Consider the following 12,875-nt stretch of genomic DNA (forward strand, 5'->3'; position numbering starts at 1 on the left):
TTATTTTCAATCCACGATTGTAGGTCACCTGATCTTCGAGATTTCGCGGGAAAGAAATTGTAAACAAACGCATGTGTGCAGTTCAAATGTAAACAAAAATGTATTTTGATACTTTTGGTTGCTGGACTTGGGTTTTCCCGCAGTAAGGAGCTGGGGTCAAATTGATGGTCTATCGTATATTGGTACTGTATTAGCCAGAGCTAGCCCTTGATTATGAAGGGATTTTCAAATTAAGGTTACAATGGTATGTTTATGTGCTCACCACAGCTTTCAAAACTTGATGTATCTGATCGAGGCACTCTGAACTTGGCATGGCCTTATCAAGGAGCTGCTCACGGTGCTGAACTTCTAGCTTGCCTGTCGACTAAGTGCCTTGCCCGAGATCATGCTACATGTAGGAGGAGCACGCATTTTAAAGTTTTAGTAGTGATAGTGCAATTGGTCCGAGCCATTTGGAGGCCAACATGTGAAGGCCTATCTGGGTTCTCCTTCATCTCCGTATAAAAAGGGGCATATTGCTGACTAAGGAACGAGGTATATTCACATTGCCTCATCATCTCATTCGGACCAATTGATTTACTTTTATATGCACGCATACAGCACGCCACAGGGTCCGAGTCTGTGGACAAATGGTTGGTTTAATTTGTCTCTTCGATATTGCTCCTTTGATATTGCATTATATTTTCATTGCAATTCAATCTATTCAAGGTATAGCCCATTTGAACCTGCCTGCGCCACGGGTACAATGCTAGTTATTAATAATACCTCCATGATAAGATAGAGTCTTTCCTGATCTACACCCGCGGTACTCCTTTTCAAGATGGTGGCAAGTAGAGGCGTTGTAAGGTCTCATTAGGGAGTGGGTTTTTTGTATTCATGTGCGGCCAATCCCTAACCGTAGTTCCTAAAATCATTGATTTCTCGGTCCTCACAGTATGTCAGTGTTGATTCAGCAGTTGTTTTGGCAAAGATATGTTTTTTATTGAGTTTCTGAAACCTAGAGCGCTACTCAATAGGCAGTTAACAAGAAACTACGCATTTACTGTTGTTGCTGACGTATGTGTACACTGAACTTGGTATGTGCGTCGGCCCCGTGTTGAAATGCCGTCCAGTGCCAGTTGGTGCGTTTTTCGCTGATTTGTGCAAAATTCAACATATCTCAAAAGTTCAACGGTTGACCCTCGTTTTTTTTAAATTTTTGTGTAGCGTAACCAACTGTCTTTCATGGGAGAATGGTCACTGTAAGAATTATTCAGGATGAAATGTATAATATTTGGGGTTTTTCCTGATTGTCCGGCCCAATTGGCAATATTGCCATTTGGGATGGTGAACAGAGCTGGGAGCAAATGCGACGCTTATGATTTATTTAAAGAAATAAAATGCCCGATTTAACATCCTGCAGAATCAGGGGAATCGGGCGTTTCCAGTGATATACGACACAAATGGGTTGTCCTCATGCATTCACTTTGGAAATGCATTTTAAAATAGATGTTACGTCCTGTTAATGGGGCACGTCATCATCGCGTACATTTGGGAAAAACTCCCTAACGAGACCTAAGGAACGAATCAGCGCCTCTAGTGTCAAGATTAGTTGCAGGCAAAAGAATGCTAGGGGAATCCAAGAGGGGAATCCCAACTACCGTGTTCTGTTTCAGTACTAGGAGTAGAACTGGATCAAGTTTTCTTTTCAATTCCGCCCTGGTTATAATTTGCTGCGTTTCCATGAGATCAAGTTTTGGACGTTTATCCGAATTGAAGGGTTACTCGAGTTTCGTTTGGAAAGTCTGGTTCTTGGTCTTCTTAGGAAAGGTGGGTTTTTTGTGTGATCAGATTCAAAACTCGTGGAATGAGTCATTCAATGATTGGAGTCATTCGCTCTGTCATCTCATGTCATCTCTATACTACCCTAGACAACCTAGTCTAGTTATTCCGGGCCATTCTGGGGGCTTTAGCTGATCCACGATACAAGTTCCTTCCTATCTAATCTATGGTTATTCTGAGCTCATGAGCTGACCATAGGAAGTTGTGCTGTGGCGTGGGAGGCTAGCACCACCCCCCCCCCCCCCCCGATCCCCAAATCCAAACCTCCACACTGATGGGTCATTTTACAGACGTACACTTCCTCCGTTACTCCCTTGGAATCATATACATATACATGTATAGGCAGGGCCCATGGTCGGACCAGTCTGCATCATGTTATCATTCAAACTACCTTCTTTTAAGCCTGCCAGGACCTTACCCTTGGGTTTTTCCTCCAACAACATTTTATACTAAACTGAACATCTGACACCCACAACAAAATCATTTTTAGGGAAGTTGTTAAATTGCTTATCAAATTCATGACCACAGTTCAGCTGATCCAAAGTTGGCACGGGTTGAGAACATGTATCAAGTACAGGCCTCATTCTATTTTTAGGTCATTGGCATTATAGTGCGACAAGATAATGGTGTAGCATGATAATTGATCATGACCCAATCCGACATTAACTCATCGTTTTCAAAGATTACATAAATGAATAATGCCCTTTAAATATTTGCCACACACCCACCCGAAAGTCCCAACTTAAAACTGATTCATATGTCACATTTTCAGAACCCACAGCATGACTAAATTGACCTTTGCGGTTTAGAATTTAAGACTCTGTCTTTCCAAGGCATTACGTTCTTCAACAAAAAGAGGTAAGGTCTGAACTGGCGAATAATATTTCTCTCAGAAAGTAGCCACTCAAAGGTATTGGTACAATTATAGGCTCTGTGCGCATTACTGTGTACTACCAGCTATAATTGTACCACTTGGCCTTATGAAACAACATTATTTAAAAAAATTCAACTACTAGTACTAAAGAAAAAAGTATGAGTTCCAGTTGAACCTCCCTTAGCGGACACATCGGGTGGCAGGACACCTTCTGTGTCTTCTTTGTTGTGGTCACTTATTTGCGGAATTGGCCATTTATGTCTGATTTGACCTCTGTAATAAGGATACCTCTGATCTCTATTATGGACAGTATTGGTAAGTCCCAAGCCAAGGATATCCTTAACGGAGCAAGTCGATGCCTTTGTCTCTGTTCCAGGTGAGGAAGACGTCTCACTTTCGTTCTTTGCCGGCTGGAACTCTGCCTGGTTTTGTTTCCTGGCCACAAAGTCGAAGGAGTCGTGTCTTGAGATAGTGCTAGGCTAGGCTAGCACTTTACAGAGGTTCCTATGTTGGGCACTCTGCAGTATACAGTAGACCCTATCTATTAAGGATAGCCAAGTTGGGAGTTACAAAGGCTGTCCTAATGGGGAGGTGTCCTAATTACAGAGGTCACCAATTTGGGACAAAATCGATGTCTGGTGCGATTTCACCTCGATACACTCCTCCTTTAAATATTTGAAAGGTGGCTAACATTTTTATCAATATCTGTTGTACAGCTGCCACTTTAGATAAGATTAATTGTCCGAATTTCAAATTTTTGAAATGCCCTCCTTTCGTGATTTAAAAATAGATATGAGGGGAATCCCAGTGGAAATTAGGTCAGGTTGTGTTGAGTCATGTTTCACTTTCTTGCTAAGGGGTTTCTACATACTGTGTCAACAGGTTTAAGTCTGGTTAAAACCATTGACTGTGTATTTTATTAACGCAAATTTCACAGCTGGTTTTAATTCATATAGGATTGTACTTCCAGTACAATTCTGATGAGCGTGAACGCCTCTTAAATCTTACCTGGAAGTAGAAGAGGGGGGATTTCAAATTCCAACTCAAATTGATGTGAAATTTGTGGAAATCCCGGGCTATATATAGTGAGTCATGTTCCTGTTACCAGGGAAGGGATATATTTATGAATGAAATCTTCACAACATATCTTAATCAAAGAAGATCGAACTAAGTGAAATGGAGTATCAAAACTTTCGGAATAGAAATGGAAAGTGTTGGACATTTTAGCTGTTGAAGTTTTGTCATCATGTAGTTTGGGTACACAGTAGGCCTACTACAGTGTAACTTCTCTATTAAGGACACCCTTGGGACTGACAAGTGCTGTCCTTAATAGAGAGGTGTCCTGATTAGAGAGGTCAAATTGAATGGAAACAACCTATTTGGGACCAAAACCAGTGTCCTTAATAGAGAGGTTGTCCTTAAAAGAGAGGTGTTCGCTAAGGGATGTTATTTGCTGAGGTTAATTGTAATCAGACCGGCGCTAGAATGTTTTCTTTTTTGTGTTGTATGACAAGTTGTTGACCTCAAGCATTTGTCAAGATTTGAAACACGCCAAGATGTGTGGTTTTCAGCAATGCCATGGCTTTTGTAAACTTTTTCAACAAATTTCAGTTCTGCGATCACAATTGTGCAATTTTTTGCTGCACTTCTGCTCTCGAATAAAAAAAACACCGCCACAATATCTGGGTAATTGTACTTAGATCTGCAGTTTTGGTATGAATCGTGCATAAGGTCAGTTTAAAGCCATTTTTAGCATGTGGTATTTAGTCAGCATTTAAGTCCCAATACTACAGCAGAGGCTATTCCTGGAGTTGACAAAGATTTTAACTTCTAATGACTTTACTTTTCAGGATCAGAACTGAACAGAAACATGCCCTACCAAATGAAACCTACCCTGCCACGGAGCGTATCTCGATCCGCCCTTGTCGTAAGAGAACGCCTCCAAGAAGCACTCGACAAAGATCTGAAAAAACCCAACGAATATGATGCACTAGTCCATTACCTTGAAACGTTTGCTGTCTTCACTTCCCGACTGCCTTCAGTGAGGAGACGGTCATGTGAATATATGCGTTATTTCATGAATCAAGTCTTGGATAATAACGTTGACTTTGAACTCTGTGATGCTAAGATTATTAACTGGTGGACACCGTTTCTGAAGAAGTTATTCCCATTTACTACAACGGGTAAGAGTAGCTCCTTGATATTGTCCTCGAATACAGCCTTGATATTTGGCATGTTTTAATTTTTTACATGCTTCAAATATTTTTGCGATCAGTTTACAGTTTGAGTATGTTATTTGGGAAGTTGTGAACCATTTGGGACAAATTCTAGAAATTGAAATGTGAATTGCCGTCAATGAATGTTTTCATGTTTCATTTGATGAATGTGAATTGCCGTAAATGAATGTTTTCATGTTTCATTTGATAAATGTGAATTGCCGTAAATGGATGTTTTCATGTTTCATTTGATAAATGTGAATTGCCGTCAATGGATGTTTTCATGTTTCATTTGATGAATGTGAATTGCCGTCAATGAATGTTTTCATGTTTCATTTGATAAATGTGAATTGCCGTAAATGAATGTTTTCATGTTTCATTTGATAAATGTGAATTGCCGTAAATGAATGTTTTCATGTTTCATTTGATGAATGTGAATTGCCGTCAATGAATGTTTTCATGTTTCATTTGATGAATGTGAATTGCCATAAATGAATGTTTTCATGTTTCATTTGATGAATGTGAATTGCCGTAAATGAATGTTTTCATGTTTCATTTGATGAATGTGAATTGCCGTAAATGAATGTTTTCATGTTTCATTTGATGAATGTGAATTGCCGTAAATGAATGTTTTCATGTTTCATTTGATGAATGTGAATTGCCGTAAATGAATGTTTTCATGTTTCATTTGATGAATGTGAATTGCCGTAAATGAATGTTTTCATGTTTCATTTGATGAATGTGAATTGCCGACAATGAATGTTTTCATGTTTCATTTGATGAATGTGAATTGCCGTAAATGAATGTTTTCATGTTTCATTTGATGAATGTGAATTGCCGACAATGAATGTTTTCATGTTTCATTTGATGAATGTGAATTGCCGTAAATGAATGTTTTCATGTTTCATTTGATGAATGTGAATTGCCGTAAATGAATGTTTTCATGTTTCATTTGATAAATGTGAATTGCCGTAAATGAATGTTTTCATGTTTCATTTGATACCAGTGACCTTTTAAACTTATCTTGTTGTTGCTTTGTCGCTAGTTTTAAACCATCGTGGACGAAAAGAAATTATAATACTGCAGAATACCAGTTCAACTAAGCTCAACGATGATTAAATTGATACAGGAATTTCACGGCCAACAAAAATTACTTGATGAATACTTGCTTGGATGGAAAAGAAGCCTTTGGTTTTAATCTTGTGCTTACATCATTAACGATTTCCACTTCCAGGTGATGGCAACTGCCTCCTTCATGCTGTATCCCTAGCGATGTGGGGCTGCAATGACAACAGCCACTTCCTGCGGCGACTGACGTACATCGTGGTTTCCGTAGATGCGCCTGACGAGTTTCGAAAGCGGTGGCTGCGGGAACAAAAGTACCAGGATGAGTGTGAGAGTCGTCTAGAGATTGTGTTGACCAGCATGGTAAGATTAGTTTCTTGCGCATACCGCTGTGGATTGTAGTTTGTGCCAAGTGTCACAATATTTGATAATTCTCTGATACTTCAGGTGGATTTTGATCAATGCTGTTAAGTCTCCGGCATCTTTGTTTTGTTTTAGATTTTATTGACTCTCACAAGGCCTTTAAAGTCCAGTGGAACCTCCCTTAGCGGACGTCTCTCTATTAAGGACAACCTCTCTATTAAGGACAGTAGCTTCGGTCCCAAATTGGTTGTTTCCATTGAAATCGACCTCTCTATTATTACAGCATTTTTCAGTCCAGAGGGTGTCCTCAATAGAGAGGTTCTACTGTACTTAATCTGTAATCACCTCACCTCGGTTTATACTTCTTCATTTTCTTCTTCTTCAGCATGTTCTCTGCACTTAGAGGTGATTTTTCTCCAGGGAGTATTCCTCCTCCAAGACGGGGTGAGGTTGATACTTATATCATGGCTTTTCATAATGCCACAAATGAAACATTTCTTCTTTTGTCAAATATCAAAATATCTGTTGTTATTTCCAGCAATGGCAAACGCAATGGGAGGACATCCTGAAGCAAGCAGAAGACCGAGTTCAGACGACGAATGTAAACGCCACGGCATTGGAAAGCCTGGAAGGAATTCATATATTCGTCTTAGCTAACATTTTACGCCGACCTATCATTGTGTTGAGCGAGACTGTCCAGCATGACTTTCAAGGTCAGGCCATCGGATACAACCATTTGGGTGGGATATATCTCCCATTGCTATGGAAACCAACGGATTGTGTGCGGACGCCTATTGTGCTGGCTTATCATTCCAGTCACTTTGTGCCCATGTTGAGTATGATGGATCCGCCAGACGTTGATATGTCGACGGAGACTGGTAAACATGGCGTACCATTAGTCAGTAGCGACTTGCAGCAGTTGCCGTTACATTATCTAAAAGAGGGCGAAGAACGTGAGAGTGGCAACCTGTTGACTTTATACCTCGATGTGTTTGAGACTGACATGATCGTCCGGGGCACTCATGTACCAGTTTTATACGCAAAGTTTCGTTTTCAAGACATTGATCCCGAGTTCAACATGATAGACGGTCACATGGAAATGTTAGATTACACCTTTCAGGTTCAGCAGGGTGCAGAGAAGACTAACCTCTTCCCCACCTTGAACAATCTAGATGAACCTGGTCAACCACTTGAACCCACTGCTCCCACAGAGTCTTTGCTCTCGAATATGAGTGAAATGTCTATACATACTGTGCCCCGACCTGATCCTCCTGTAGTGCCTCCATCCATGGCAACATCACAGGCTCCTGGACAGATGAACGCTTCCACAGAAAATATCTTCTTCCCTTCACAGAGGAGTGCGGCTTCATACCCGCCCCGTCAAACTCAGACACCTGTGACGCAAGTGAATGCATCTGCGTCTTACCCTCCTCCACGGCGGTCACCTGAATATCGGGATGTGTCTATATCCGGCGAGGAGTGCATAACTCCGTCTTGTTCTTTCTACTCCTCAATGGAGACGTATCCGTACTGCCACGAGTGCAAGGCAAAGTTGAAGAAGATGAGGAGTAGCCAGCACCTACCTGGAGTTAGAGAAGACGAGGAGAGTGGGCACTCACTGTCTGCCTCCCGTTTGTCATCTACCGGTCCTAACGATGAGGTATTTGGTGACCCGCAGTTTCGGATGCCAAGTATACTTGAAAGGCAACGCAGTTTGAGTTATGAAGAGGAGTTGGAACATGATTTGCAGCATCGGCGTGATGAGCAACCACATAGTATTCCGTATACTGCCAATAGGGTTGGCTGTTTGTATCCTGACTGCCCAAAACGTGGTAAGGGCATTTGTGAGGGAAAGTGCCATGAACATTATAGAGACATTGGGTCTCGAGATCTGCACATGTTACGCACCGGAGAAAACCGGCCAAGGAGTAGGTCGCACTATGACCAGATGATACCTAGAACTGAGAGGGAGGGTGAGAGAGGTGTAAGGGCAAACAGAGTGACAGCCAGTGCCAGTGAGACAAGAAGGACAGGCAGTGAGAGTCCTAGAACTGGACGCAGTGGAGCACCTGAACCTGGAACCAGAAGTCTCGAAAATACAAATACGCCAGCTTCTGCTGCTACCTATCCGCCAATGTCCCCTGTAAGAATCGGGCAAAGTCGTGGTCGAGTTCCCGGTAATATTCTCGAGCCCACATCGATGAGGTTGCCAGAAACGTGTAGGACACCTGGCTGCACCAACCTGGGGTATGAGCGATCGGAGGGTTTCTGTCAAACATGCTTCAACGCTATATCGTTAGCGACAGCAGGAATGGCTCGTAACCCAAAACAGTCAGATATGGGCAAGTATTCTAGACTTTGGTGATCATGACTTTTCCAGAACTATGGGTAGTTAAGGTTTATGAATAACCCAATCTTTTAATGGGGTATATTTGAATAAGCTTTGAATTAAGAGTTGGCCTGCAGGGCTCTAGAAGTTTTTCCCTGATTTCCTCAGGAATTCTCGGGTTGGTTCAGCATTGATATGTATTTCTTTAGGTGCAGCCCTGATTGAGAACATGTATTTGCATCAATTTTCTTATTTCAATTCTCATTATTTTTTCACCAGGATTCCCACCCACTCCCCGCCTTCCGTGCCGAACTCCAAACTGTATGATCTATGCTAAGCCAGATATGGAAGGATATTGTGAACTGTGTTTCCACAGACTCTTTGATGAGCAACCTGGTTCAGGTAAGGACATATTCAAAGTTGATGAACATTGGATGAGTTGGATTTCCGATGCAACCAAATTCTGTATTCTAAACCAACAGATTTTTGTGGGTGTTTTGTTTTGCCAAAAAAAAGGTGAATTGATATTGTTGGCGAAAACTGTTTTCACAATCAAAGTCAATTTCAAATATCTAATGAATGGCATAGAAGTCTACAAATAGAGGAGCTGCTTCTTTTATTATGGGACGAGATAATGTCATGACATTTTCAATATAATTCTTTTTTATTCTTAATGTTTCTTTGCTGGGTTTTTTTCAGTTTTATCATCAGTCTCTGAATCAACCAGACCAAACCCTCCACAAAGCCCAACAAATTTACAACAACCAAGGGCAGAGAAATGTCCTGTTCCTACTTGTGATCGGTACGGGGACCCCGCATACAGAGGTATGTGTAAGCAATGCCTGGATCTACAGACACAGACAAGAAGGACAGGGTTAGAACTTAAACGGAACCCAGAGCGCCAAAATCCAACAAGAAATCCTACAGCTGGGCCCACAACAACCTGTTCTGAAGTTCATACGGTCTATGAAACCGCTCAGAAAGAGATCATTGAGAGGGCGAGTAAAAAAGCGACCGGGCGCTGTAAAAATTCACGTTGCCAGAATTATGGGAATGCGTCCTGTCATGGTTATTGTAACAGCTGCTACCAGTCTATGCAGTAGTGCATGAGTATTTGTAACCGGGTAAAAGAGTCTGTTGTTGGAGTGGCATCGCTGATTATTAAACAAGACTTGCTTATTTCTGTGATGTGTTTCTGTATGTTGAAAATGGCCAGGGTATCAAAGAATGAGCCAAGCAGGCGTTTGCAGTGCAATACTTTTGTGTTTTTTGCTTTTTAAAGCTATTGAGAAAATCAAAGCAGGACAGTCAGTTATAGGCCTATGAATCTGATGTCAGCTTTGTTTCTTTTTATGTCGTTTTTTATAGTGTTTGTAGGTAATACATTTATATGCTGCGAACCAGGAAGTATTTATGTTAACAAATGCCTTGTTTATGAGGCAGTGACAATAACTGGTTAAAAGTTGAGTGTAATAGAAAGTTGAAAAGTTAGTGAAATCGAGCTGTAAATTTATTCACTCCTTCAAGATGAGGGCATTGATTTTGAGTCATACACAATGGTTTGTCTGTTAAACAAGTTTACCATTCTTAGAGGGGGACTATAGGCAGGAGCAGTGGGGTTAAATTGGCCATCTTCGGGTGGCTTATATGCTCAGTAAGGGCACTGGCTCATCTTAGAGTCAACACTAAATATATTCATCATACACATCTAAATAGTTACGTACTGTGAGATGGTAGAGACCCCTATTGGCGAAATTGCGTAACTTTATCTTGCCTACCTAGCTGCTGCCTATAGTGTCCCTTTAAAGGCATGTGCTGTTTGTCAAATATTTAAGCTTTGTAATTGAATTTGAATATTTCAAATTGTGTGCATATGTATCGAACATAGATATCAACATTGCCGCTATGTAGACAATTATAAAAATATCATGATACCAAATTTCAGCTCATTTGAATGTGTAATGAATCCTCTACATCATTATGTATATACATGTATATGCAATTCCATTTCTGTTTTCCAGGCCAACCACCAGTAATTACAAGCAATGTACCTATTTTATAACAAATAGCAATACTTCATTGATCATTTATCAGTAAGATTATTTGTTTGACATTGTTTCTGTACCTGCTAATTTAACACATTAACTGGTTAAATTGTTATAACTGGTTCACATCAGTATCACTGTCTTATTCCTCGATAAGTTTACAATTTAAAATTCTGTACATGTATATTTATTATCAGGTAGTAAGATTAAATGGTTGCTGTAACACTTATTTTTCATAATTATCTGTTTGTCATTATATTGTTGTATTGCATATTCAGCTCAGTTCATGTTGGGATTGTGTTGTGTTCTTTGATACTGTAAATTTATCTGCTACAGGGCCATACTTTAAGTACCTCACATTTGAGGGGGAGAGTTCAAGGATTTGCGTACATTGTACAATTTCATGTACAATTGTACATTATTTGTACAAGTTGTACCATTTCATGTACAATTTCAAAATTTGTACAATTTCATGTACAATTTCATGTACAATTGTATATTATTTCTACAATTTGTACAATTTCATGTACATTTTAAAAATTTTTGCGTACAGGAGAGGAGGTCCTGAACCTTGGAATAAATGTACTTTCTTTACTGTACATGTGTGGTATGGCCTCTATCTAGTGTTAGCTATGTTTTCCAATGTGTATTTTCTGCCGCAAAACTGGGGTATATGTACGTGTAGGGGTTAAAGAATCTATCAAGTGCTTTGAGGTTTTATTAGATTTATGTGTAATTTATGCTGATTACGGACTGTAATATTTGGAGGAATGAAAAAAGGCCTTGGGTTTGAAAAGGACTTGTTTGAATTTAAGAGATCGCACACAGGGTAGAGGGCTTGTATTTTGGGAAGGGTGTTGTTTTTGGCTGAGTCGGGAATGGGGTTGGGTAAGGGGTTGGGTAGGGTAGGGTTTTGAACACAATTAAGGGTGTTGGGTGCATGTTGAATTTGTCTTTTCAGCCCTGATCTAAGCCAGCATATGAATATTCATGTTCTTATATACAGGATTATCAGAACAATTGCCTCTCTGTAAATGTGGCAATATTTACATGAAGTTTTAGTTGAGAAGCAAGAGAATTTCCCCACAGAATACATTCATGAGCATGACCTACTTGCATAATTTGCAAATTATCTGACATGTAGAATTTTTAGATATATCCTACAATGCATGTACAGTATCAATGAGTTTCTCGAACACTTTTATGACTCCATAAGAGACATCTATAGCCAGAGTAGGACAGATTGATAAACTGTGTGTCGAACAATATACAGTAGAACCCCTCTATTAAGGACACCCTTGGGACTGACAAGTGCTGTCCGTAATAGAGAGGTGTCCTGATTAGAGAGGTCAAATTGAATGGAAACGATCAATTTGGGACCAAAACTAGTGTCCTTAATAGAGAGGGTGTCCTTAATAGAGAGGTGTCCGCTAAGAGAGGTTCTAGATATAACTTTGTGAATTTGTTCTTTTTTTATGCCCTTCTAAACATAAAATGCAGACATTGAAAGTCACTATGAATCAAACTGAAAAATTTACTTAAACAAAGATTTAAAATGGTCTCAAATTTGTTTTAATCTTGGTTTTGAAGAGTTTGGAATAATTTTGGTCTGTAAATACTATTTAGTACAATATTAAATAACTTTTACCTTTAAAAGATGAATAAAACTATTGGATTAAGATGTGCCACTGAGTTACTGTTAATAATTGAAAACAAAAGTTACATGGCGTGACAATTTTCTATCTACAGTTTGGGTTTGATTAATTTGGATTATATCAAAATTGGAATCTAGTTTTGAATTTTTAATCATATATTATTGCTGTATATATTTGACTGCCAGTGAATTTGTCAATTTGAAAACGAATTATCCAAGGAAACTGTTACCAGTAAATGTTCTAATAATAATACTGGTCTGCAAATACAACTGTATGGTTTTGAGCTTGAAGGGCTTTGAGTGCAATCTTGAGTGCCTCATACAAATGTATATATCATTAATTGATTGAGTTGCCAAAAAAGGGCATCCTTTTGTGTTTTTGTAATAAATTTAATTCGTTAACTATACCGAATCACTATAAATGATTTGAGTATAAAGTAACCACGTTGGTTTTTTTTTCAATATTCATTTCTTCATCTACCTTGCCAGTTGCCAAGACTGATTATAT

At 39.6% G+C, this 12,875-nt stretch overlaps 1 protein-coding gene across 2 annotated transcripts; it reads left to right on the forward strand.

The window, feature by feature from the left end:
* The first annotated feature begins 1,684 nt into the window (after positions 1 to 1,684).
* LOC135487450 (tumor necrosis factor alpha-induced protein 3-like) lies at positions 1,685 to 12,774 on the forward strand. 2 transcript variants are annotated; one of them, XM_064771102.1, is made up of 7 exons: positions 1,685 to 1,809; positions 2,594 to 2,679; positions 4,546 to 4,878; positions 6,146 to 6,339; positions 6,878 to 8,681; positions 8,948 to 9,070; positions 9,368 to 12,774. In XM_064771102.1, exons 3-7 carry the CDS (start codon positions 4,566 to 4,568, stop codon positions 9,769 to 9,771), a joined length of 2,838 nt encoding a protein of 945 aa, XP_064627172.1. In that variant the 5' UTR covers positions 1,685 to 1,809; positions 2,594 to 2,679; positions 4,546 to 4,565; the 3' UTR covers positions 9,772 to 12,774. The 2 variants fall into 2 exon arrangements, with proteins under 2 accessions (XP_064627172.1, XP_064627173.1); XM_064771103.1 differs by lacking the exon at positions 2,594 to 2,679.
* The last annotated feature ends 101 nt before the right edge of the window (positions 12,775 to 12,875 follow it).

This window comes from Lineus longissimus, chromosome 5 (genome assembly GCF_910592395.1).
Source record: "Lineus longissimus chromosome 5, tnLinLong1.2, whole genome shotgun sequence".
Taxonomy (NCBI): domain Eukaryota; kingdom Metazoa; phylum Nemertea; class Pilidiophora; order Heteronemertea; family Lineidae; genus Lineus; species Lineus longissimus.

Coding starts and splice junctions, on each gene's coding strand:
- LOC135487450 (XM_064771102.1), top strand. CDS start 4,566: ATGCCCTACCAAATGAAACCTACCCTGCCACGGAGCGTATCTCGATCC. Junction 4,879..6,145: donor ATTCCCATTTACTACAACGG/GTAAGAGTAGCT, acceptor TTCCACTTCCAG/GTGATGGCAACTGCCTCCTT. Junction 8,682..8,947: donor CCCAAAACAGTCAGATATGG/GCAAGTATTCTA, acceptor TTTTTTCACCAG/GATTCCCACCCACTCCCCGC.